At 46.7% G+C, this 27,634-nt stretch overlaps 1 protein-coding gene across 11 annotated transcripts in view; it reads right to left on the minus strand.

The window, feature by feature from the left end:
• The window catches only part of KIAA1217 (KIAA1217 ortholog), a 493,308-nt gene that overhangs the window by 311,615 nt on the left and 154,059 nt on the right, over nt 1-27,634 (minus strand). For 2 of the 11 annotated variants that reach the window (XM_032621044.1, XM_032621045.1), the window contains exons 1-2: nt 9,901-10,313; nt 119-402 (exon numbers count right to left, since the gene is read on the minus strand). In XM_032621044.1, coding sequence (XP_032476935.1) covers nt 119-402; nt 9,901-9,970 — 354 coding nt within the window. In that variant the 5' untranslated portion in view covers nt 9,971-10,313. Of the gene's footprint in view, nt 1-118; nt 403-9,900; nt 10,314-27,634 lie in introns of those variants that run through there. The other 9 variants (XM_032621049.1, XM_032621048.1, XM_032621005.1 and 6 more) reach the window with 8 other exon arrangements.

Genomic DNA, 27,634 nt, shown 5'->3' on the forward strand with positions numbered 1-27,634 from the left:
ATACTTTAAATGTACAGTGCCACAGACCAATTATATCTCAATAAAAGTGGAAGAAGAAGAAGAAACAAAAAAAAAAAGAATGAGCTCTGCAGAGTGAAATGGCATCATATATTTGTACCTGGTCTCTCAGCCTCTCTTGGTGGCCCATGATGGCTGTGGCATGATGGGGGTATTTCTGCTTTAGATGTTCTAGGAAAGCTTCTCTCTTACGATCCATCTCTGATGTTTGCATTCCCAGTATTTCTTTGGAACTTCGAGGTCCACCTAGAGTGTGTCTCCTTGGGATGTTTCGGGAAGATTTGGAAGCTGAAACGCGACTGTTTCCATTAGAAAGGCGTTCCTTGGTTCTGCGACATTCTGCATCTTCTAAGGATGCTACCTGCGAATTGCTCTTTCCTTGTTCTGAAAAACAAAAAAGATAGAGCTCACAATTAATGATTTCACACTAGAAACCTCATCTACAGAGCACCAAGAGCATTTGGAGCAGCTGTTAAAACATGAATGCAACTTAGCACACTTGTGCGTGCGTGTGTGTGTGTGTGTGTGTGTGTGTGGCAAGAAGGGGAGCAAATCAACAATCGAAAGAAATATGCAAAACTGCACTTTAGAAATCAAGATGTTGCAGCAAAAACTCTACAATTTCTGACTCTTTCCCTGAGGTTATTCAAAACGAGAACCCCTGGTCAGACTAGTTTGCAGTCAATTTGGGTTAACCCTTCACCTTCATCTGTAATTACAGAAAAGTTAACTTCCGTGATTCTGATTATTTCTTTATTTTTAAACACAGTTTCACCCTGGTAACAGGATTTTTTATATTTTTATAATCTGAAGGTGGTTTCTGAAACATCTGTTTTATCTCCAAGACCAAAAATAGCCGTTATAATCATGGACACGTGAACCACTTGAAAATTCAATTTCTCCCTGTTATCACAAACCAAGCAAGCCGAAGAATATTATTACAGGTAATAATCGAGGGGATGTAAAGGCTTAGACACGTTTTACTTGAAACAGACTTTATCTGAAATACTCAATGAAAAGGGAAGAGAGATGGTGCATTTTGAAGGTCCTGACCCAGACACCTGGCCTCTGAGCTGGCCAGGTAGGAACAAGTGATTCCTACTTAGAACTGAGCAACTGAGGCCGGCAATGACCATGCATAGCAAATCTCCACTCATTCTCAATGGATGGCAAATGGAGTGTCAGGTCTGAATATTCCAGTTAACTGAGAAGAGGAGTTACTTCCTTTTTTTTTTAATGAATTTATTTATTTTTTATTTATTTATTTTTGGCTGTGTTGGGTCTTCATTGCTGCGTGTGGTCTTTCTGTAGTTGCGGCGAGTGGGGGCTACTCTTCGTTGCAGTGCGCAGGCTTTTCATTGCAGTGGCTTCTCTTGTTGCGGAGCACAGGCTCTAGGCATGCGGGCTTCAGTAGTTGTGGCACATGGGCTCAGTAGCTGTGGCTCACAGGCTCTAGAGTGCAGGCTCAGTAGTTGTGGCGCATGGGCCTAGTTGCTCCGCGGCACGTGGGATCTTCCTGGACCAGGGCTCAAACCCATGTTCCCTACAATGGCAGGCGTATTCTTAACCACTGCGCCACCAGGGAAGTCTCAGGAGTTACTTCTTAAAAAAAAAACACCAAAACAAAACAGAACAAAATACAGAATAGGAAGAGAGAGTAATAAGCATTCTGAAGTACTTGAGAAGCTTGCAAGTTCTCTTCATGGAGAGCAGCTCATATACAGTAACACAGACGCAGGCAGAGTAAGGTATCCTCGTCCACTGAATTCCCTGGAAAAGCACAGGGCTGGGTCTCAGGAGTCCTGCCTTTAATCCTAGACTCAGGACAAAGGATGGGACCTCTCTCAGCCTCACTGTCTTCATTAATAAAATAAGCATGGTTGAACTGGTATTAGATATGCAAATTTAAATCTTTTAAATACTCTCTATTTGTTAATTTTTAAATTATTTTTTGGCTGTGCCACACCACGCAGCATGTGGGATCCCAGGTCCCCGACCAGGGACTGAACTCGCGCCCCCTGCCTTTGAAGCACGGGGTCTTAACCACTGGACTGCCAAGGAAGTCCCATTTTTAAAATTTTTTATTATAAATATACTCTAAATTATTTTTAAAAAATAAGTTTCCAATTTAAGAGTGTATTTGCTAATTATCTTTAAAAATTAAGTACAGAAAATACACCCAATATTTAAGAGTTTTAGGATAGAGTCTCAGAGAACTAAATCTTGACACCAGTGATATAAACCAACACGTGTCCAGAGTTTACACGTAAACTAGCTCCTCCAGAGGCAATGACACCAATACAGTTTCCCTCTTCTTTACCTAGAAATGCTCGTGTCTAGAACTGTAGGTACAACAGCCTTGCTTAGGCACAGAAAATACTGTAATCTCTGGCTCTTTGTCCTGCTCCAGTTTTTCACCCCTAGATGTGTGTTCTGGGAATAATTCTTCTCGTTTACCCTTCACTTCTCATTACGTGGCTAATTACAGCATCTCCATCAGATACTGATGAGGAAAGGGAAGGGAAAAAAGCCCAATTAGTTCATTCTCCTTTTCATTAGTTTCAGCAGTACGTTTAGAAGGGGGAGAAGACAGAACTATTGGATTAAAAGACATTGAAAAAAACAAATAAATAAAAAGGCTCTGGGACTCAGTATGAAACCAGGGAGGCTCAAATCACTCCTGAAATAATGGAATTGAAATCTGGAAGAATGGGTGGAAACGGTTCCCTTTTTCTTCAAATGATGAGAAGAAGAGTCTTCCATTGAAAATCACCTTGAACATGGGAGCACCTCAAGTTACGCAATGATTGAGTGAAGTATTTTTTCAACAGGGGAGGGGATGGCGGTAGGAATTACACAGAAGCCCTGAGTACTAGGCCCTGCTCCACTGCCAACTCTACATGTGGTTTTAGCCAAGCCGTCTGGTGTCTGTCTGTCTTGATTTCCTACCTACAAAATGGAGAGTGCGATAACATTACCTGTGCTACTGATACTGCAGGATCAATAAGAAAATGGTGAGAAGAGAACGCGACTGTTTATTATGAGCTTTCGTGCACGTGTTTCTTTGGAATTTCCCTTAGCACCCAGCCCGTGCTAATCATTAGTAAGCATCCAATAAAGACCTTTGGGTTGGAAAAAAAAAAAAAAGATACTGGGAGATTAACTATAATTCCATTCACTTAGTTTACCTTCTCATTATATGGGCTCACGTGATGGCTACCTTATTTGTGGTTTCTTCTCTAACGACCCAGAGGTAATAGGATCTACGGGATAAAGCCAGGTGCAGAAAATGCCGTATCTCAGGTTGGTAAATACGTGGGCAATCTGAAGAGGTTCAGCCTTATCTTTTTGAGTGAGTGTGTGCATGTGAGTTTTGTATTAGCCAAAATTGTTATATATGTGATATAACACAGCTGACTTCCAAATGGATTTTTACGATTACTTCTTTTTTTTGACCGTACCGCACGGCTTGTGGGATCTTAGTTCCCCAACCAGGGATTGAACCTGTGCCCCCTGCATTGGAAGCACGGAGTCCTAACCACTGGACCGCCAGGTAATGCCCTTGATTACTTTTGACATCATGAAAATAATATATTTGAAAAGTCATCCAGGACAGCTAGATTAATTAGCAGGATGGAATCGCTGGGAAGGTGATTTCTTCACCTGGACATAACACACAAGTATCCACATACACCCATAAGGATAAACACTCCTGTTCTTCAACTACCAACAAGGGCAGAAAGTTCCATTCGGCCTCGCTTTGCCACACAGACTCACAAGAACCATTCTGTTTCATCTCAGGATCCTCAGAAGGGGTCGAAACTGCCAGAACAGCAATGCCTTGGAGACTGAAAAGAGTTTTGCACGTTCTTTGAGATAAATTGGGAAAGGAGCGGGGAGGGGCAGAGCTGGAGTTCAGAGTCCATCTGTCAACATCCACTTTTGAGCAGCCCCCAACTCTGCGACCCTCCAAGCCCCACCCTTCCTAACACTGCCCACTAAGAAGGTCACATCAATCTTAGGTCACTTCTCCATTTTTTCTGTCGTGTGGATTCTTCTAAAATGTCTCCAGGTGCTTACGGAGGTTTAAGGCGAGGTGGAGGGCAGCAGCGAACGGCACCAGTGCACTGCCCCTGGCAGACACCTAACTGCCCTGGGCGCCCACTCCCTCCCCGGCCTCACCTGCCTGCCCCTCACTTAGCTCTGGGCCCCATCTGCTCATGGGTCCCCACCAGGCCCCTGCTCCACTTTCACGGCACCCATAACAACCCAACGCTGTTCCCACACGAAGCCTCCCGGTCACTGGAGCCTCTCCCACCATGAGACTCAGTTCTTGGAAGCCACCGACTCCCATGCCCGAGGGAGAGGAGACTGCTCTCCCATTCCGGTCATCTGGGGAGAATGGGATCTTTCAGCCGAGGAGGAAGCAAACAAAGGGGAGCAGCAGATGATGTGTAGTCGCAATTCCACAGCGCGGAGTCAGAGATCTCAAGTCCCACCAATTCCTCACCATCCACATGGACACGCTGTCCCAGGCGTGCAAACAGAAACACAGTGCTAACCCTTGCCTGGAGGGCACTTTGGTGCTAACATTTAAGTCTGGGTGTGTCGAGCTGTTTGCTATTCTGGGAATCGGGGTCAAACAAATAATGAAGCTGGAGCCTGGAGACAAGGCTTCCAGTTTTCCCTCCCTACCCCTCCCCAGCCCAGAGCCATCCCTCCGGCGGCTCGTTTCCAGCTGGGAGCTTCCAGGGGAGAATGGCCCCTCCAACCTTTCCCAAGCAGGAGTGGGTGGGGATCAAGAGAGCAGAAGTGCCAGAGAGACTCTTCTGAGTTTCAAAGGGCATCCTGGCTGGGATGGAGACTTCTGGAAAGGAAAAGTAGAAAGTGGGGACACGGGGAGGGGCAGGTATGTACCAGGTATGCCGGGGAGGCAGAGGATTACGGAGGATGGGTCATCCAAAGGTACACACCCACACAGCAAATCATCCTGCAGGCGGGGGGCCGCGGGAGCTGCCGAGACTGGCTTCTTGGCCCCCTCTCGGGTTGCCTGGGCTGGGTCGGCTGACCTGCAGAATGGGATCCGGACCTGGCATCATTTAGGCATCCCACGCCTGCCTGCTACCCGAGAGCCAGGAACAGGGCTGTTGGCTTTCCTGACATTGTATTCCTGGGTCAGATTAGGCAGCAACTGGCCTCCTAGGGAAGGAGTCCCCCACTGCTTCCTAGTGGCTGCTGGTCAGCTGTCTCTAAGGTGTCGCTTTTTCAATTGTGCCAGGATGCTCTCTTGCATCGGAACATCGCGGGGAGTTGCAGCTTTGACTCGCTGTACAATCCACCTGGATCTACCGTGGCAGCAGCCACATTTTGTCTGTCCGTGTATTCAAACCATAACATCCTCCTGTGCACACGGAAGAAAAGTGCATTTTCCAGTCCCCTTCATCTAGCTGGGGTCTTGTTCTAATCCCGGGCAATGCAATGTGGGTAGAAGTGATGTGGGCCACCTGTAGTCCTGGCCCCTGACCTCCTGAATAATCTTCCGTGCCCTTTCTCTTTCCCCTTTGGCCGGTTAAATGCAAAAGCTCCAGCAGAAGCCTCCCAGAGCCTGGGGAATGGCGTCATAACTAGACAGAAGGAACCTAGGCCCCGGGGTGGTCTGGAGGTAAACCACCCAGCAGTTCCACTCGGCCAAGAATGTCCACATTCCAACGCGTTCAAAAAAATTAACCTTGATTATGCTAAGCCACAGACATTACGGCAATCAGGTTATCTGACTCCTATGTATTGCATATTCTGTTGGGGGCCCACAGGGTTCCTCAGTTTGCCAGCTCTCTTGTTAATATCATAAAGATCACCACCAGAGACAAATTGGCACAGAAATTACAGCTGAAACCAGATCATTATGTACATTGCTCTAAAAACCTGACAAAATTAAAAAAAAGAGGTTTCTGGAAGAGATTTTAGACAAAATAGCAACAGCCCCTCCCCTACCCAGGAAAGCATTCTTGTCTCAAAGGTTGGTTTGCTGATTAATTGATTGATTCATTTTTTCACAAATATTTATTGAGTGACTGCTCCAAACGCTGAAAGGAGTTAGGAAGTGTAGTGAAATGGCGATCTAGAGAGACTTAATTCCCTTCCCTCAAAGAGGATCCACATTATAATTAGGGAGACAGACAACGAACAGATAATGTGTATACAAATGTCACATAGTGATAAGTGCTCTGAAGAGTAAAGCAGGATAAGAGACAGAAACCAATGGGGCAATTTTAGAGGAGACCGGAGCAGAGACCAAAATGTCTGGGACTCCCCGAGCTTGCATTCTGTGGGGCTGCCAATACTATTCTTTTTTCCGGCTTCATTGAGATATAATTGACATATAACCTTGTCTGAGTTTGAGGTGTACAATGTATTGAATTGATACACTTATATATTGTGAAATGATTACCACCACAGTAAATACTGGTATCTTACACGGGAGAATCAGGGGTGGCAGAGGTAAGCAGGTGCTGACTGCACTTCACTCGCACAGGGTCTTCACCCAAGACCTTTGGGGCCAGAGCAAAAGCAGTCGCCTCAGGGCTGCTGTGGGTGGACAGGCATCCCCAGGAACCCCCAGGACCCCTCTGAGGAGTCCAGGGCCTTCAAAAGAAGCGTGATACGGTTCGATTCAAATTCAACCGCTAATTACTAAGCACCTCTGTGCACTTACTTGCAAGTACCCTTTCACACTGTTATTACTCACTAGCTGACAATTTAGCCCTGGGAGCCTCATTTATAAGAGCTATTCTCGAGGTGACCATATGCGCCCAGTTTGCCAAACAGTTCTGGGTTACAACTGTCGTCCCAGCGAAATTATTTATAGCATTCCCCCCTTTCACTCTCAAAACTGTCTCAGTTTGAACAAGTTACATGATCACCCAAGGGATCCTTATCTATTGTAGATTGATAAACTCAAAGCCCTGGGGTGGTATAATTAGCCTTCTGTTCAGCGCGAATTTCTTGATCGCTGTCTCATGCCTGGTGCTCAGTTAGGTGCTGGGGATGTGAAGACAAAGAAGGTATGTTCTCTGCCCCCGAACACCACACTGCCACCGGCATTACAATGCCAAATGCGATCAAGTGTGCAAGGATAGGAGTGGGCGTGTGGTATCTCGGGTGATGCCGGTATCAGAGGCCTGGCCTCCCTGCGTGGGCCTCTCGCGCATCAAAGAACTGGAGATGAGGCCACACTCCTTCACAGCACCATTTTCACCCAGGACTCAACCGGATCTTAGAAATCTAACTGGGATTCTTAGCTCCCTTTCACAGTCTCTCCAGCCACCCCTTCCAGCCTCCCTGACCTCTAAATGCTGGTGTGCCCTGGGGCGCATCTCTGGGACCTTTCCTTCTGCACATGGACCCAATCCTAGCCCATCTTTCACAATCCCCGGTCCCCTCTCCTCAATTCCAGCCATGAATATCCAAATCGCAATCAACATCATCTCCACTTGGATGCCTGATAAGCCTCTCGATCCTACCATATCCAAAAGATTTTCTGCTCTCCACCCACTTCCAAGCCACTAAACACCCTCTCAGCTACTCCTCTCAAACACTTTCCCATTTAGGTAAATGGCAACTCCCCAAAGGCGCAGACCAAAATTTTTGAACTCATCTCTGACTCCTCTGTCTCTCGTACCCCCCCATATCCAATACCTTGGCAAATTTGGTTTCATCCTCAATACTCTACTACCCTACCCGCTGGCCCAAGCGAGGGCCTGGTTTACTGTGGAAGCCTCCCAACTGGGCTCCCTGCCCTCCCCCACTCCCACTGGGGTGATTCTCAGTACAGCACCCAGGATCTACCCTTTAAGAGACCACTCAGACCTGCCAGCAGCTCCCACCTCCCTTGAAACAGATGCCCAAGTCCTTACTACCCTCTCACAGGCCCTACCTGATATGGCCTAGAATTCTCTCTTAACCTCTTTTCTTCCCGTCCTTTCCCCACTCTGTTCTTTGAAAATGCTCTTCCTTCTTTCGGATGTTTGTTCAAATATCACAGCAGTGACGTTCTCCCTAATGACCTTACTCTGGGTTCACCCCCTGCCCCCTCCCCACACTCAATCCTCCCTTTCCCTGCCTTATTTTTCCCCACGGCCTTATTTCCACCTAACAGAGTTACTAGCTAAAATAAAAGATGCCCAGTTAAATTTGAATTTCAGATAAATAACGAATAATTTTTAGCATAAGTATGTCCTGAATATTGCATGGGATATACTTATACTAAAAAATTATTTGCCGTTTATCTGAAATTCAAATTTAACTAAGCATTCTGTATTTTTCTTTGCCAAATCTGGTAACCCTGCCACCTAATATGCCATCATCTCTTTTCCTTATTTGTTCATTGTCTAGCTCCACCACTCCCCTTCCCCCCAAACTTGGCCCTCAGAATAAAAATTCAATGAAGGCAAGTGTTTTTAGTCTATTTTGGTCATTGCTGGATCCCCAGCAGCTAAAACAGTAACTCCCAAGTAACAGATGCTCAATATTCATTGAATGAATGAAGAAAGAAAGTGATCACACTCAGTCTGACAGTCTCCAGCCTCTGAAATATCTTCGAATTGCTACGGTTGTTTGAAAGTCGTTTCTTAAATCGGTCCCACTCTTGTTGCCCCTCTAGATTCTGAGTATTTTTATTTCAACAGAAGCCCAGAGGTTGAATTCCTGCTGTAGGATCATGTCTATCAAAATGGGGAGAGAAAGGGAGGCGAGGGAGCCCCACTGAGGAGAGCGTGGTGCTTTGGAAGCACAAACACAGCCGGCTAGTTGATGGCTATGCGACTGGGATTCTCCAGGATTTACTGGTCTTAAGGTTTCCTGCATTTCACTGGTGGGTGGGTGGGAGTGTGTGTGTGTCTATCTCTTCTAATTGCATTTTCTTCTGTCTGGCTTAGTTTTGCATTTTCGGTGCGGATGAGTCACTCGTTACTTCCATTTTGCCTTTTTAAAAAACACACACCTTTCCCCCTGTGCAGTTGCTTCTCCCACGCACATCACAGCAGCCCGGCAAACACCGTTACTAACTGGCCCCCGGATGAACCTGGGGTAGGCTGGGGGCTGGGGGCTTCTCGATTGTTTGGTGTCTGAACATGCTTCCTGTATGATACTGCAGGGTAGGCTCTGGAATCACAGACGTCAGACACTGCACAGCAGAGGAGTCCTTTCTCCACTGCAACCCAACCCCACTGCAAAATTTCTTTGGAACAACATAGGCTTCTGGAAATTCCCTACGGAAAAGACAAGTCTATTATAAACACAAAGGGAAACTGCTCGGAGAAAATTATCTAACAGCTCCCAACTTTTGAATGAAAGCATACAGAAAATTCACCGAGTTTTCCATCTCTCCCCGCACTTGGACAAGTGCTCCCCTGCTGTTCCGATCTGGAAAAGAAAACAGCCCAAACTCTGCGGTTTAACTCTCAGATACGACAAAACTTGCATCCAACGTGCCTTTGCCTCATGGAATCCCCCAACCAATGAATGGAAGTGTTGCCGTCCCAGAGAGAGCTTTCCAGAAAGAGCTCCTCTCTCCCACGGCTGGAGCAGTGAGGATGAAAAGCTGCTTTTAGCGATAGGTTTGTCATTGCCTAGAGATCTAGCACGTACTGACGGCTTACGGGGCTACAAACGTGACATCACCCCGCCACTTCTTTTGCTGCTTAAGCAAATCCTTCCAGAGATAAAGTCCAGCTCACAGCTCTCCACTCAGTTTGGGAAACGCACCACCCCAAGAAATACGCCTTTTCTGTGCCAGGCGCCCGGTCTGCAGTTCTAAAAAGCAGCCGCCAGCGGCGAGGGACACGCGGAACCGTAACTCCATCTTTGAATGAGCCTGTTACTTACCCTGCATCTGTCTGCTGTCTGCTGAGTAAGGAAGGCACGGCTCACATTTCTGGCTTTCATTTTCTTCCATTGTCCCTGCCTACGGCCCAGGCCCTTCGCTGATCTTTAAACTTCAGAGCGCAGTTCTGAAAAAGCTCCCAGAAAGCGCCTGGAAGGGGGCCCGGGGGTGGGGAGGAGGGAACGGTGCGAAACCCCACCCCAAACTACTCTCCACTCCGGTACAAAGTCTCTCTCGCCGGGGAAAACTGCATTCCAGCGCCGGGCCTCCGGCGTCCCCCCGCGCACGCGTCCCCGCGTCCGTCCGTCTGTCCGCCCGCCCGCGGGCCGGGCCCCCGAGGAACGCGGGCTGTGCCCAGGCCAGCCCCGCGCCGCGCGCTCCCGTAGGCCCCAACAGGTGATGCGCTCTCCTGCCCGGGACCCGCACGGCCTGTGGCCCCTGCCACCAACTGCGGCGACTCCGCAGCCTAGGAAGGAAAACATTTCCCAGGATCGCCGGCAGGAGCCTTTGCTGGAAGCCGCTTCTCCCGTCTCTTTAATCTCAGACACAGAATCAGCCTTCCCAATAGGCTGATATCCAGAGAAATAAACAGCCGACTGCGGAACGTCCCAAATTTCAGTGAAATCCCATTTTAAAAGGACAGTGAGAAAGACAGGGTATATGCTGAAGGTTCTTGAGTAAACACTTTCCGACACCGACTGTTTAGAACTTGATTAACAGACACAAAGAGGCAGCTGACTTTTCACGCAATCAACTTCAATCTCTTCAGCTGGACTTATAAAAGTCTGTACTCCTTTCCCTACACTTTCTCGACTCTTCTTCCTCTCCCCAACACACACACACACACACACACACACACACACACACACACGCACACACGATCACAAATCTGAAAAGCAAACTAGTAAAATCAACCTTTTGAATCTCTCCAGTTAATGACTTTAAAATATTTGAATGGATTCAATGCTTTTCTTTGGAAGGAACAGGGTTACATCCAACTTACTCATTCTCCCTTTAAACTACCTACAAATATTTATTTTGTTCTTTACCCAGTCCTTGAAACACTGGCAAATTTCCCAGAAAGTGAAAAGAGGAGGCACAGTGTCCACAAAAACAACAACAACAACAAAACGGGGAAATAATCTGAGCAATGTGGGTGCTGCTGTTTCAGATACGGACAAGTAACACACTCACTGGGAGGGAGAGCGTGATATCTGTAGGAGCCCCATCATTTTGGGGGGTGGGGAACACGGTGGTTAGGCCGCTGCCCATAACTTGAGCCAGTTTACAGTTCATTCAGGCAAGGTTTTAGATTAATTTAGATGAAGCCTGTGTGCAGAACAATGGCTGGCCTATGCTCCTGATTCTGACCTTGAGTCACCCGTGTGCTTTGGCAGCGTGGGGGACATATTTTGGCCACTTAGGAGAAGAAAGATTCGGAAGGCTGTAAAGGACAAAGAAAAGTCATCCTGCCAGGGAAGTGAGCTCAACTCACATCAGGAAGGGAAGAAGAGACCCCTCAACTCCTAGAAGAATTTTTCTTGAAACCCAAGAAGTGGTAGATCATCCACAAAGTTAAAGCCAAGCCTGGTAGCAGGAAGGCGGGCAGTTGGGTTTGAAGGCGCAGGTAACTCAAGGACGCCGTGACTTTGCAACAGAAGGACCTGGTAATCTTGCTTTAAGGAGGAGCTAATCTTACACAGTTTCTGTACTGGTAGCCTGCGGCAAAAGCCAGTCGCATCTCCTTTCAACCTGACTATTTCCTTGGGTACAAAGTGCTTATGAAGGAGGAATCTGTGTTCAGGCCCCCAGGTCCAGATTATCCGGATCCTTGTATAGATGTTGGGTATTTGTCTTCAGATGATTCATGCCAGAAAGGATGGGGGCAGGGCAGACGGAGAGAGCGGGCAGCACCAGGTCATCAGCCTAAACCAGACGTCCCTGGGCTTTGGGCTCTGACACCAACCTGACTGGATGCGGTGTGCGAAGAGCCTGCTTCTGGTAGTTTCCACCTGTCACCTGACACAGTACAGAGGCACAGGAAAGTGCGGGGTCCCAGGATGAAGGAGGTAGCAAGGCACCTCCAAGGGCAGTCCTCAGCAAGCAACAGCACCCCGCCCTACCTGGGGCCCTTCCAGACTAGCTCAATCCAGGAAGAAAAGATCCATTTTGAGATGCAGATTTTGCCTGCCTGGGGCTGTTTGGAAAGTGTGAGAGCAGATGAGCTCCTCTTGATGACGCCCCCCGAGTAAGCAAGATGGGGGCAGCTCTCCCAAGCGTCCTGAACTCTGCTTAGTTTCCTGGCAGCCCAAGGAACCCCCTTGGGGGACCACGTGTCTTAGCTGATCGAACCCTCCCCTCCCCCAAAGCAAAGCAGACTGCTGCCTCTGTAGACATTCCTCGAAGCAGAATTCTCTGGGAAATGCACAAAAGAAAAAGGCATTAGCAGTGAAGATCATTAACATAAATCGTTAAGGACCATGAAATTTAGACATATTTACAGTAAAACATGTTCTCCTGAAGTCAAACTTTCTGACCACAATATGGGGAAAAGCTTCTTCTCTACTCATTACTGGCCCTTTGTTCCTCCTCCTTGAGCACAGGAACTGGCAACACTTTGAGAGGCTCTGTGTTAATGCCATGGCACTATTCTATACATCTCTCCCCAAAACACACAGCCCTTTACTAAGAACTTTTCGCTGATTGTCAGTTTCTCTGACAGGGGTCTCTGGAAAACAGTAACCGTATTCTACAATCTACATTAGCTTAGTAACTCATATCTTCATGAAACACACTATTATTGTCATTGCCGTTACTGTGGAGATGTTCTTTCTGGAAGAAACACTATTTGAACTTCATGTATACAAGGCTTTTCAGTTTAATTTAATTTCTGGATTTAAAAATTGCTAGGACAAACCAATCTGCCTACCGCCAGACTTTGAAATTTGCTGTGAAAGGCGTAAGGAAAGCGGGAAGAACTTGACATGTGATTTTCCCGCAGTCAGAGAACTACAAGAGGTTAGCAGCAGGCTACATTTTCAACTCCATTTCAGTTAACTAGGAAGGGTGCAAGACGATTTCTTGGTTAATGGCTCCATATGTTGGCCATTCGTGACTCAAAATGAGCTAAGACACAGAGACGTGTCATTTAGAAGGAAAGATGGGACTTCCCTGGCAGTCCAGTGTTTAAAGCTCCACGCTTCCAACGCAGGGGACGCGGGTTTGATCCCTGGTTGGGGAACTAAGATCCCACATACCGTGTGGTGTGGCCAAAAAAAAAAAAAAAAAAAAAATCATATCATCTGAATAAAGACAATTTAAAAATAAATAAAAGGAAAGACAACTGATGAGATAAAAGAGTGATGTAAGGGCAAACGGTGATTTTGCACTCAGAGCAAACCTGTGGCTGGACTGGGCCATTACTGGTTGTGATAATAGAACTTCAACAGGCATTGCCATGCTGGGCATTAATCACAAAAATCATAAACTGTTGTGTATGACTTCTCGGCAGGCCTATTTAATTACAGGGCTGAGGAAAGCATGTCAACTGCCTTTGTGTAAGTTTTTCAAGAGAGAAATCATGGCTAGAATCAAGCATTTGTGGAATTGTGCTGCTATGTTTCAATTTTTGTTTTCTTTTCTTTCTTTTTTTTTTAACTTTAAACCCTATTAAGAACACGAGAGCTAAAAATGATATGACATTGGGACACAAAAGAAATAATTATTGCTGGGCAAAGTCATACAATATAATTTTCCAAGGCATTGATAACTGTGAAAGTCAAACAAAACGAAGTGAAAAACGAGCAACAATGTTTCAATCAGAGACCTCATGTCTGACGTGTCACCCACCTCCTTTCCTAAAGGACACACTGTTGTGTGTCACTCTGTAAGTCAGAAATAAAGGACTTTTGACAACTGGGAAAACATTTGCTTAAATGGGTGATCTGGTGAATGAAATGCAGGATCTTCAATCCTACTGTTGCCAGCTGTGTGTCAGCTGGGTAGGGTGACTGTATACTTAAATATAAACCAGAGCACTTGTGATAGGGAAAGGGGACACCACTAATAATGACAACAGACAAGATGCAGAAACTATGACTGCCCCTGGCAAACCAGCACAGATGGTCACTTACGTGTAGTCCAAGATAAGCCCTACATACTCCTCTGGTTTCCAAATGCAAAATGAACATAATAATGCTGTTTGAGTTTCCCAACACAGACCTCAAAAGAGAAACTTAAGCATTAGTTAAAGGTGTGAGCCTCATCTCTGTATTACCAGCCCCACCAACAATTTCACATCAAGAAACACAAATTCTACAATATGATATTCTGTATGATTCATCCACCAAAACAGAATTTTCCTTTCTGTGTTTAGGGTGAAGATCTCACAGATGGGACCAGGTAAGCATTTATAGCTCCAGCATCTCTCCACAGAATAACCAATCTTCCTCACAGTTCTTAAAATCCCCATTGCTCCAAAGAGACCCTGCTGGCCAAGGAGAAGGGAGGTGGCCAAGAGCCCCCCGCTCCACTCAAGTCTCTCTATTCCGATGTCCTGGAACTTTCCTCCCCTACGTCATAACAGATTCCTCATGCGTTTATAAACATGAGCCACACTTAGATCCAATGTGTTAATGCTTTAAGCAGATTTGCTTTCTTTTCAAAAGAATCCATTGATGTTAGTTTTTATTGGGGTTTCTTTTTATCTCTTTTAAGTTGCTAGATACAGGAGAGCACAGACCTCCTCTGCAAAACACTGCAGCTAAGCTGCCATGTGTGCAGTACGTCAGGGTGGAGCTCACGTGGGGTCACCGCAGACCCGGTCTGGATCCCAGGTGGCAGCTTTTAAGTGAAAACTGCAACTTGTATGTGCTCATGCCTTTTCTCCCAGAGTGAACTAAACCACGACATAGTCCGCAGAATTCCTAAAGGCCCAGGATGGAATCCACGGGAATGTGAGAACTTCCACAGACGTTAGTGCCCTGCTGGCTTCCTCGCTTTTCCCAGTGATACCATTATGAACCCTTTCAGTATGGAGTATTTGGTGAGGCCTCACTGGAAAGGGACTTCGCTGGCCTATTTCTGCTTTGGGGCTTCTCCACATGGCCTCCCTCAAAAGCTGCGGTGAGCCATCGGGGGTCGGGGGGAACAAGAACTAAGGGGAGCCAATCACAGAGCCAGAAGACTGGGATCCTGTGGGTCCCTTCTCCCCACTGGCCTCCCCCATTCTGCAGATGAGAAAACTGAGGCCCGGAGCGTTAATGCCAGTCAGGGTCCTGTCTCTCCTGTAACCTGGTCAGCCTTCACCCTGTTAAACTTGCTGAATACTTAGGATCTTTTTTTTGTTTGTTTTAATTTTTATTGGAGTATAGTTGATTTACATCGTTGTGTTAGTTTCAGGTGTACAGCGAAGTGAGTCAGTTATACATATACATATATCCACTCTTTTTTAGATTCTTTTCCCATATAGGGCATTACAGAGTATTGAGTAGAGTTCCCTGTGCCAGACAGTAGGTCCTTATTAGTTATCTACTTTATATATAGTAATGTGTACATGTAAATCCCAATCTCCCAATTAATCCCTCCCCCTACTTAGGATCTTTTATCCTCTTTTCTCACGACCACCTTAGGGGGTCTCTCAATTATTCTAATTCCTTTTGCTCTACTGAAATGAAGAATCAAGTCAGGGTTGGTAAAGGGGAGGTTATACCCAGCTTCTAAGATCCCTCTCCCCTCGACTATAGAATTGGGTCTGGTATTATTTGGGGAGCACTGCTGTACAAGCCACACGGCACCAGGCATAGCATCCTCTCTGCTCACTGAGACCTGGTGTGCGCTGTGTGTGCCAGCCGGTGTGCTGGTTCTGTACCGCCATGGACCATCCCAGGTGGGCAGGGCTTCCCTGAGGAGGTGAGGCTGGGACCAGCCATCAGAGGTGCTGGAGAGGAGCCTGGACATGGTCAGTAGGGGAAAGAGCCTGTGAGATGAGCTGGGGGAGGCGTGGCCAGGAAGGCACACCTGTACAGTACAGGGGTGGGGTGTGGGGCCCTGAGAGCCTGCCCTGGAGGTGACCTTGATTCAGCAGAAACCAGGTCTACAGACGTGCGTCTTGGGGCCCTAAGGGGAGGGAATGGTCCTTACTGCTCCCTCCCCTGAGCCTCTGCTCTCCTCCACCCCTACCTCTAGAACTCAGAGCTCCTCACCTTTCCTACCAGGGCAGAGGAACCCATTTCAAACTGGACTGATGGTCTCCATATGCTTCAGTGCCAAGTAAACGCTGAACTAGACTTTGTTTCAATAATGCATCTAGACTTGTTTTTTCAGTTTTCTTAGCAGTTCTTAGCTTTGGTGAGTAACAGCCACAAACTATTTGTAAGAGAGCCACCGACAGCAGAGAATGGAAAGGTCAGTGCGAATACACGGCCCTTCGGTTCCCGCGAGGTGGGGGGAGAGGGGAGGGGTGGGGGAGGGGAGGGGGAGGAAGGGGAGGGGGTGGGGGGCAACAGGGGTACGCAGTGACACCGGGATGGCGCGGAGCTGGCCGAGTTCACCCCGCACGTGGAGTACGGCGCTGCCGATGCTCCTAGGACGCGGGGTGCCCCGGGAGTGCAATGGGGTACGGGATGCTGCAGCAGCCCCGCCCCGAGCCTCAGCCCTACAGCTTCTTCACCCTCTAGTTTTACGGTCAGTTCCTGAAAACCAATCATGTGCTTCAGAACTTAAGTATTTTTACAGCGATTTCATTTTTCTCTCCCCCAACCCGGCCCCTAGAATTTAAGAGGTGGGGAGAATCTCTGTTTCTTGCAGATGGGAAAAACAGTTTTAATAATGAAGGACCTAATTTCTGGGGCCAAGTGGGTGGGTGGGGTGCTGAACTTGGGGAGGGAGATGAAGACCTCCGGCCTTTACCAACCAGTCTGCAGCTCAGCTTCTCTGCCTTCCAGCCGGAGGGGGGTGGGGGGGAATTTTGTGTTCATCCCCATGTGCTTAAAATTCGACGTTTCCCAGGTTATGCTGTTTTGCTATTGAAACATAGCTTTTTGCAAACTTTATGTTCTCTGGAGTGGACGTGGTTGGGATCATAATTAGAAGCTGGGCCAGAATTTCCATAACACTATATTAGGAGCCTAATCTGTGTACCATGATTGATTTCATAAAAATGAAAGGAATGAAATGATAACAGGTAGTTTCTACCTGGTCCCTCACATATATACATCCGCCATTCAACACACCCACAGTCAATATGCATAAGAACCCCAGGACCCTGATAAATGACAAACTGGTGTGTACAGTGAAAAGGGGACCAGCAAAGCAAATTCCAGGCTTGCCCAGTTCACAAGCACCTTCTGAGGAAGGCACTGGGGAAGCTTCTCTATGCCACCCCCAAGCCTGACCTTGGTCCAGCCACTAGGGATTAGCACCCTGATGGGAGAGCCTGGTGGGAGAGCTCTGATGCTCTGGGCTGGGGAGGGGTTAAGAGACCCAGTCAGGTCTTCCCTCTTCTTTCTTACAGAATTTGCAATGAGCCATATAGAAAAGAGATGGTTTGCCCAGGACTTTGGGTGTTCCCAGGATGTGGAAATTCTGGGCTTAAAACCTGGGAAGTCCCAGGGAACTTGGGTTGAGTTAGTCACCCCAGATGCAAGCATATGGTGGGCGAAAAGCTGAGACCCACAAACAGAGACGTTAGCAGGCAAAAGCCATGGACAAGAGAGAGAGAGAGAGAGAAGAGAGAAGAGAGAAGGGAGAAATAAAGAGTAAGCAGGGACTCCCCTGGTGGTCCAGTGGTTAAGACTCTGCGCTTCCAATGCAGGAGGTGCGGGTTTGATTCCTGGTCAGGGAACTAAGATCCCGCATGCCACGCAGCCAAAAAAAAAAAAGAGTAAGCGGCAGCCACAGGAAAAAAAGACCAGGTAGGCACAAAACAGCTGTACGAGGACAAGGACAGATCCCTGTTGGTTTCCTAGAGTTGCTGTCATCCTCGTCCTCACGTAGCTACTGCTGTACCTAATAAATGTCAAAGAACCATGCCCAACCGCTCAGGATGCCTGGCAAAGCCATTCCCTAATCTTCCTCCCTCCTCAACCCAGCCTGTGTGCAGTTCTATCCCCTGTCATCTGAACAGGTCTCACCTGTGACAATCAGGACATCCAAGTGAAGAGTTTACAGAATCACTTCTGAAATAAAATAATATAAATATGGTTTGGTACATCTTCAACACACACACTTTCTTTGTCCTATCTTTTTAAAGATTTAAATTGCCCTTGGCTGTAAGTTTTCACACTAAAAGATTTATTTCAAGAGGCTCCCCAAATTCTACAGGTAAATTTATATAGACTGGATTGAGGAAAAGAACAAAACCTACGAAAAGCAAGCGGTGGGGACTTCCCTGGTGGCGCAGTGGTTAAGAATCCGCCTGCCAATGCAAGGGACACGGGTTCAAGCTCTGGTCCAGGAAGATCCCACATGCTGTGGAGCAACTAAGCCCGTGTGCCACAACTACTGAAGCCCACGCGCCTAGAGCCCACGAGCCACAACTCCTGAGCCCGCATGCTGCAACTACTGAGGCCCACGCACTTAGAGCCCGTGCTCTGCAACAAGAGAAGCCACCGCAATGAGGAGTCCATGCACTGCAACGAAGTGTAGCCCCCGCTCTCCACAACTAGAGAAAGCCCACGTGCAGCAACAAAGACCCAACGCAGCCAGAGATAAATAAATAAATAAATTTATGAAAAAAAGAAAAAGGAAAGGAAACTGAAAGTTACCTTGTTTAAGGCAGTATTTCTAAAAGTTCAGCCATTTATATTCTGCAACCAAATTTTCACATTAGTATGGACTTTATATTGACTCACTTAAAAAGATTAAGCTTCTTCTCATCTATAATATTGTTAAAAGTATGGGTTTGATAATTATATATTTTCTTACATATAGTAGAGTAGACACATAACTGGTTTTTAAAAGTAAAATGTTTTGTTTGTGTAACTCTTAAAAGTGCCTCATAAGACACTGCCGTGTGGAGTACTGGTTTAGGTTAAAGGTGACCAATCCATCCATGGCATCATTCATTCATACCATCACTTGTTCAAGAAGTTATCGAGCACTCCTTTGCCATTGGTGGATGTTAAGGATGGAGGAAGTGATAAGACAAGCCATAGATTTGTGAATGTTTATCACACTGCACAGTATTTATTTGCTCATATGTGAGCCTCTGTCATGAGATTGTAAGGTCTCAAAGGAGTGAGAATAGCTTTAGATCATTTTTGAATCCCCAGCTCATACCACAGCCCTTGGCCCACTGAGACACTGAGAAAATGTTTTGCATGGTGGGATCAATGAAGGAATGATGATACCACATAGACTAAGAAGATAATATCTATGTTGACTTAATCAGAGAAAGATGAGAAGATTTCTAGTAAAGGTATAAACCAGGGGCATGGAAGGAGGGGCAACCATATTTATCAAGAACAGGAAAGACGGGAGCGAGGGTGCCATGTGGTCTCAGAGAATAAATAGAGTGTCACCAGGTGAATCTCTGGGGAATAAGCATTTCAACTCAGGGAACCCAAGTGCAATAGCCAATGCCTTGAGAGCATGAGTTGTGGGGTATGGGTTGGGGGGTGTGGGGAGTAGGGGATGGTGACAAATAACTGCTGAAAATGAAGACATTTAGAAAAATTAATGGTGGGCAGAAGACCCGAATAGACATTTTTTTCAAAGATATAAAGATGGCCTGTTAACAGGTACGTGAAAAGATGCTCAGCATCACTAATCATCAGGGAAGTGCAAACCAAAATCACAATGAGATCTCTCACACCTGTCAGGATGGCTATCATCAAAAAGACAACAAATGGGCTTCCCTGGTGGCGCAGCGGTTGAGAGTCCGCCTGCCGATGCAGGGGACTCGGGTTCGCGCCCCGGTCCGGGAAGATCCCACATGCCGCGGAGCGGCTGGGCCTGCGCGTCCGGAGCCTGTGCTCCGCAACGGGAGAGGCCACAGCAGAGAGAGGCCCGCGTACCAAAAAAAAAAAAAAAAGACAACAAATAATAAATGTTGGGGGCTTCCCTGGTGGCGCAGTGGTTGAGAGTCCGCCTGCCGATGCAGGGGACCCGGGTTCGTGCCCCGGTCTGGGAAGATCCCACATGCCCAGAGCGGCTGGGCCCGTGAGCCATGCCCGCCGGGTCTGCGTGTCCGGAGCCTGTGCTCCGCAACGGGAGAGGCCACAACAGTGAGAGGCCCGCATACCGCAAAAAAAAAAAAATAAAAAAAAAAATAAAATAAATGTTGGTGAGGAGGGAACCCCTGTGCACTGTTGCTGGGAATATAAATTGGTGCAGCCACTGCGGAAGACAGCATGGCTGCTCCTCAAGAAACTAAATATAGAACCACCATATGATCCAGCAATTCCAGTCCTGGGTATATATCCGAAGAGGACGAAAACAGTAATTCGAAAAGATATATGCACCCCGATGTTCATAGCAGCATTATTTATAATAGCCAAGACATGGAAGCAACCAAAGTGTCCATCATTACATGTAGGGATAAAGACGATGTGGTATATACACAATGCAATGTTACTCAGCTATAAAAAAGAATGAAATAATGCCATTTGCAGCAACATGGATGGACCTGGCGGGTATTACTCTTAGTCAAGTAAGTCATACAGAGAAAGACAAATATTGTATATTTTCACTTATATGTGGAATCTAAAAAATAAAACAAACGAATGAATATAACAAAACAGAAGCAGATTCACAAGATTCACAGATACAGAGAATAAACTAGTGGTTACCCGTGGGGAGGAAGGGGGAGGGGCAAGATAGCAGAAGGGGATTAAGGGGTACAAACTGCTAGGTATAAAATAAATAAGACACAGCACAGGATGTAATCTACAGCACAAGGAATATAGTCAATATTTTATAATAATTATAAATGGAGTATAATCTATAAAAATATCCAATCATTATGTTGTACACCTGAAGCTAATATAACATTGTAAATCAACTATAGTTCAATTATTTTCTAATTTTTAAAAAAAAAAATAAAAAATTGATGATGGGGATGGGGATTGGCAGAAGATTGACAAAACAAGTAAGGGCCATTTCGAGGGTTCTTGCATTTCAAAGGAGAAGTTTAAATTGTCATCTGTAGGCCATGAGGGGTGAATGGACCAAATCCGTGCTTTAGGAAGGATTCCGTTGGCACAGTGGAGGCTTTATTGCACGCAGTGGCGGGGAGGGGGCAGACGAGCAGCAGGGCAGTTAGTCTGGAGCTATAATAAACGAACCGTTTCATGGTGTGTCTGCTGGGGTCACGGGCAATGTCTCTCTGTTACCCCTTCCCGCCTCCTCTGCATATTTGTTCACGAGAGCACATGCTCTGCGATCTGCCCGCTCTGGTTTAAATATTCTCCCAAGGAAAAGCTCATTGATTTCACACCAGTCTGAGTCACTATGACACAGAAGCTATGTAGCCCAGCATCTATGTTTATCCAATAAGAAAAAAAAATCAACAAAAATAACTGTGGGGCTTCCCTGGTGACGCAGTGGTTGAGAATCTGCCTGCCAATGCAGGAGACATGGGTTCGAGCCCTGGTCCGGGAAGACCCCACATGCCGCGGAGCAACTAAGCCCGTGAGCCACAACTACTGAGCCTGCGCTCTAGAGCCCGCGAGCCACAACTACTGAGCCCGTGTGCCACAACTACTGAAGCCCACGCGCCTAGAGCCCGTGCTCCACAACAAGAGGAGCCACCGCAATGAGAAGCCTGCGCACCGCAACCAAGAGTAGCCCCCGCTCACCGCAACCAGAGAAAGCCTGCGCACAGCAATGAAGACCCAACACAGCCAAAAATAAATAAATAAAATAAATAAATTTAAAAAAAAAAAAAAAAAAAATAACTGTGGCCTGGTGAACAAAAAATCCAAAGATAACAAAACAGAGGCAGTAAACTAGTAATTAACGAAGTGCTGTTTTATTCAGGTTCTCAGTTTACACAGAAGCAAATTCCTGCTCACTCTTGAGCTGTGTGATCTTGGATGAGTGGTTTTGTTTGTTTTTAATAAAGCTGATTTGCCTCTTTTAAATAATTGTTTTGCCTAAATTTATTTATTTGTTTTTGTTTTGCTTTGTTTTGGTTTTTGGCTGCATTGGGTCTTCGTTGCTGTGCATGGGCTTCCTCCAGTTGCGGCGAGTGGGGGCTGCTCTTCGTTGCGATGCGCTGACTTCTCATTGTTTTGCCTTCTCTTGTTGTGGAGCAGAGGCTCAGCAGTTGTGGCACATGGGCCTAGTTGCTCCGCAGCATGTGGGATCTTCCCGGACCAGGGCTCGAACCCGTGTCCCCTGCATTGGCAGGTGGATTCTTAACCACTGAGCCACCAGGAAAGCCTGGATGAGTGGTTATTTAACCTCTCTGGGCCCTGGGGTTTCTCACCTGTAGAATGAAGGCTTTAGGCTGGATAAATTCTGAGACCCCTCGCCATGATAACCTAATATCTCAGTTCTTCTACTACAGCTTTTGCAGACAACCCAGGCTCATGTCAGGAAGGAGGATAACAACTCAGGCTGGAGACTCTTTGTTCTTAAGCAGCTCTTCCATCCGGGGCCCCAGCTGTACTAACGGGAGGGAGCAGAGAGTTGCTTATGCTTTATTCCCAGTGTTCTATCTTGAGTACCAATGCTGTCTGCACATACAAGCTACAGCCTAGCTCTTGAGGCCTCGTCTTTACACAGAGGCTGAGCGGGGTACACACTGAGCTCTAAGGTGAGGAGAAGCACATGGCTTTAGTCACCTTGAGCTGCTCATATTTCTCCAGGAGTGTCAGCATGGAGACAGCGCAGACTCTGAGTCCAAGCCTGAGTCTCTGCTCCATCCCTTACTTGCTATGCCAACCTGGGCAAGTGACTTCAGTTTTCCTACCAATAAGATGGACATAATAGTAGTACCTACCTCATAGGGTTGTTATAAGGATAAAAGAAGGACGGTGCCCGGCCCCTCGTAAGTGCCATTTTAGTGTGGTCAATGAATAAATAGAACCTGATAGGCAATGTTATCAATCTCAGTGATAACATGATAAACCATCCTTTATCATCCCCGTGTGGGTCATGATCCCTAAGAGATCCAGACAGGTGACTAAGTCTGGTGGGTCAAAGTAGAAAGTGACGTTGCTGGGCAGAACCCCGAGATCCGTTGGTATTCATCAGGTCATTCCCACATGGTGATACGCATAGCTATTCCCTCTCTACTAAATTCAGGGAATTTATTTTGGCATTTTTCTTCAAAGTCTGTAGAGCTCTCAACAAATATAAAATGCAGTGACCTCAGTAATCTAAACATAATGGAAATATCAAGAATAGATTCAGATGAGGCATGCCCAGTGACATTATGTTTGCAAGACTGATTGGGAAAATTAGAACACGTTGAAATTTAGTGTAGGAAGCACCTGCCAGGAACAAACTTGTTCCCCGGTTAGAGAGACTGGGCGTCCCCACCCTTGCCCCACCAGTAACCTTTCCAAAAAAAAGGTTGTAGGCCTTTATAACCAAAGCATTTTTACTCCATGTTGAGGTCAAAATCCATTTCACACAACCCTGGGGACACAAAGAGAATTAGCCAGAGAATCCTACACAGCTGGGGGCAGGTGGCGGGGGAGGCAGGAAGCCTGGAATCTGATAAACACAGTACTCATGGATGACAGCACTCTGAAAACACAGTCAGGGCAGATTCATAGTATGGTTAGAATGGGATTTGGTCACCTCAGGGCTATCTGGTTATATAAGGGAGAAAACCCTTAAGCAATATAGCACAGAAGTAGTATCTATGTTTGGATATTCGTTTAACAGGTCCACAAACCAATTCAGAGCAGCTACAAGCAGGGACGTAATGGGAAGGACACGGGAGTGACGTTAGATGCGGCTGGACAGGTGGTGGTCCCATGCGTTCCATGCACAAGGAGTCTGCTTTATCCTGTAAGTGCTGCAGAGACATGATCTGTGTTTTAGACAAATCTGTGTGGAGAATGTATGTCAGAGAAGCAGGAAAAGGGACTACACTAAAGTGTCTATTATGACAGTTCAGGGGAAAAGATGCAAGAATCTGACCTAAGGAGGAAGTAAGGATTAAAAGAGCAGGTAGTTTTTTTTTTTATCATTTAAGAAAGTATTTATTGATTTGAAACATGAGTGCTTTAAATTTCAAGGGAAGGCAGATTTTCATTAAAAAAATTTTTTTTTAGTTGAAGTATAGTTGATTTACAATGCTGTGTTAATTTCTGGCATAAAGCAAAGTGATTCAGATATATACACATACACACACACGTGTATAGACATTCTTTTCCATATTCTTTTCCATTATGGTTTAATCACAAGATATTGAATATAGTTCCCCGTGCTAGACAGTAGGACCTTGTTGCTTATCCAGCCTATATATACTGATCTGCATCAAGAGCAGGTAGGTTTGAGAACTACACAGGAAGTGAAACTGGCATGGTGTAAAGACGAACTGCATGTGGGGTGGCAGAAGTTGGGAAGGTGACCCTGTAGAGCTGAACAAACTCAGGTGACATATCAACATCCCACCTAGGATTTTACACTGACATATTTGGGTCAGTACGACCACAAACAGACCCAACTCTTTCCAAAACAACTTCGCTGTTCTGATAGCTTTCTGTTGGTACATTCTTTCACTGTCAGCAACTCAGCATTGCATGTTTTATGAAAGGAGGAAAAATCCAACACTCTGCCAAGACCCTCGTTTTTCATAAAGTTAGGAATAGCTCCAGGCACATCACATGGCATTAATTTTGCATTATGTGCAATCTGATTGATTACTATGTACCAAATTATGAATGGTTACCAAGAAGCCTCAGGACCGTTTATCAAAAAGACGCTGTAGGTATGAGTTATAAAGGAAGGATGTGGCAGGAAAATTGGAGTCAACGAAAAATGTATTAGTCACGTAGGTGCTTTTACAATTTAAAAATTCCTGTGCCTAGTGATTTGTTCAATTTGCCTTGAGTGCGATTTCTAGAGCTGTGCGCCAACCCTCTGGTTTAACTCCACATCAAAATGAAATACGCCAGATGTTACATCCAGCACCCAGCACAGTGCCTGGCCCATCACAGGGACTCTGGAAATACCTGTCGGATGAATGAATGAAAGTAAAGGCAACGGTGGGCAGATTCAATCCCCAGGGCCTGAAACCTGGCCCAGGAGCTTCATGAAGTACAAAGAGGCTACAGAAGAGAAACATAGCCTTCTACGCCTCTTCCCTGGATCCAAGCACCGCTCGGGCTGGCTTTGGGGCTTAGGATCTGCCTGGACCTGCAACTGTTTGCATCTTTCATAATTATGTCACTTACTGCAGAGATAGAGCGGGAACTCAAATTCCTGTGTAGATATTCGGCCACCAGAGGGCAAGAGAGTCAAAAGCCTGCGTCTAGGTGTCAGCGTTGTTGCCCTTTGCAGGGTGGAAACGTCCATGCTTCCCATGCAGCATTTCTTTTCACTAATAGCCCCCAATACCTGGTACAGCAGGAACAGTAGTATGATTTCACCGCCGAGATATCTGAAATAGCCACCTTTGGCAATGCTTTCCTCTTGTGCTAATCATAATTTAAAGACGAAACCAGAACACAATCAGGAATATTTTCCACCGCTGACCAAGCAAGTCTCAGTAAGGCCACTGCTTTGAGCGGCTTCCCGTGCAAACTGCCCGGAAGCCCTGGGGCTGGACATGCTCCTTAGACTGGCCAGGAGGTGTGCCCAGAGGCCCTATGGGTGAGGTAGGGGTGCCAACAGGTAAAATACAGGATGCCCAGTCAAACTGGAGTTTCAGATAAACAATGAATACTTTTAAAATATCAATCTGCCCTAATGGGGGGACAATCTGCCATTTTTATTTACTGAATCCAGCAACGCTTCCTGCGTGGGGCTTGCCCTTCCTGGACCTACTGGGTACTTCACTCTTCTGCCGTTGCTCACACCACCTCCCCCGTGTGGGATGCTCTGCTCACTTCACCACCCGTATCACACTCCTTATTCAAGGGCCGGCTTGGATGTTACCTCTTGCTTCCTCTTCAGTGCTGTTAGGGTGACGCTTACCTACGCGGTGTAGCTTATCGCGCCTGCCTAGCATTTCAGGTAGGTGTGTGTGTGTGCGCCAGGGGATCAGTGATTCTCAGTGGGGGCCAGAAGGGAGGGGATAAATATATGGAAGTTCCTATATATGGAAGCAAAAGCAAGGTTGGAAACCACTGCACGGGCTTCCCAGCCCTCTGGGGGCAAGGCCTCTATCCTGTCCGAAGCTCATCTTTGTGTCCTCCGTGTCTAGCACAGAGACCAGCTCCTCGCAGAAACTCAACACAGTTACATGTTCTTAAAATAATAGAATAGCAAAGCCCTAGTTCTTTATCTATCTATCTATCTATATATAGATATATCTTTATATATATATATATATATATATATATATATATCCCATGGCTCCCTTTTGGGCCCATTTTATCTCTTAGCCGCCTCTCCTCCTCATTTGTTCTCCCCACTCTGCCACTTCCTCACCCACCTTGGAATCATCAGACTTCCCAACATCCCTACCTTCCTGGGAACACTTTCACACATCACCTTACTGGCTCTGCTGCCCCCTAATCCCTCCCTCCCCTCTGTTTTTACCCGCCTTTCTGTTGGTGGATACCCTGGAAAAGACCGTTTACCAACAACTGACACCCAGAGAGCCTTCAGGACGGGGCAGAGGCGTACAGCCGCCTCCTGCCCGAGAGCCTGCTGCTCCTGGCGCCGTGTCCTGGGCAGCGGGCAGCGGGCAGGCTCAGAGCCACCATCCAAGGACGACTCGGGTTTCAGTTTAAACAAGGACACGTGCTCCCAGGCCATCTGCCTAATGTCTTGTTCAGGCAGGGTCTGGAGTGAGGATAGATGGCACCCAGAACTGGTAACTGAGGAGAGCTTAGTAAAGGGACCGCAGTGTTTCCATAGGGGTGGGAAGGGTCCAACACATGCCCACAAGGGATGCTGCAGTCAGCACGGGGATGCTTACCTTCTTTAGGCCTGAAGAAGCAAGAGGAGGGAGCACGTCGTGCAGCCTGGAGAGAGAAAGCTCCACAGGGGCTGCCTGGTTGAGTGCGGTCTCCCCAGAATGTGACCCTGAAGGGGGCGGGGAGGGCCCGTCTCATTCTCCTTGACCACCAGTTTTTATTAAGTGGTTGTTGAATTAAATTAAAGAGCAAATTCACCAATTTGGGGGTAGAAAGAGTGTGAAGAGTAGAGACACTGTGGTGCAGAAAGGTCCATGGATCAGCCCTCGCTTCTGCTCTGGTCTCCTCTGACACATGTCCAGGGTCTCCCTCTGGCCTCTGCGTGGAGCGGGAAATGTCATGAAATCTGGGGAAATGGTGCAACACCCATAATGCCCAGGGCGCTGAGGAACATGGAGGGATGAGGTGGGTGGAGAGAGAGAACAGGTATACGAAATCGATGCAAATACAGCTCAGCTGTGCTAAGGCCCAAGCGAGCTCTACAGACTCCTGGGTTGGAAATTGAGAAGAGGGTGAAAATAAAGGCCAGGATTGGTGGGGAAGGTCTCCTAGAAGGGATGGCAAATTATTTATAGTCTCCTTGGAGATTTTTAATAAAAACAAACAGCAAAAGACACAACACAGCCATTATAATGGCTCACAATAAATGATCACATTGGCAGGGAGGCACTTCTGCCACTCCCTGACTTTC

The sequence above is a fragment of the Phocoena sinus genome, chromosome 2 (assembly GCF_008692025.1).
Source record: "Phocoena sinus isolate mPhoSin1 chromosome 2, mPhoSin1.pri, whole genome shotgun sequence".
Classification (NCBI taxonomy): domain Eukaryota; kingdom Metazoa; phylum Chordata; class Mammalia; order Artiodactyla; family Phocoenidae; genus Phocoena; species Phocoena sinus.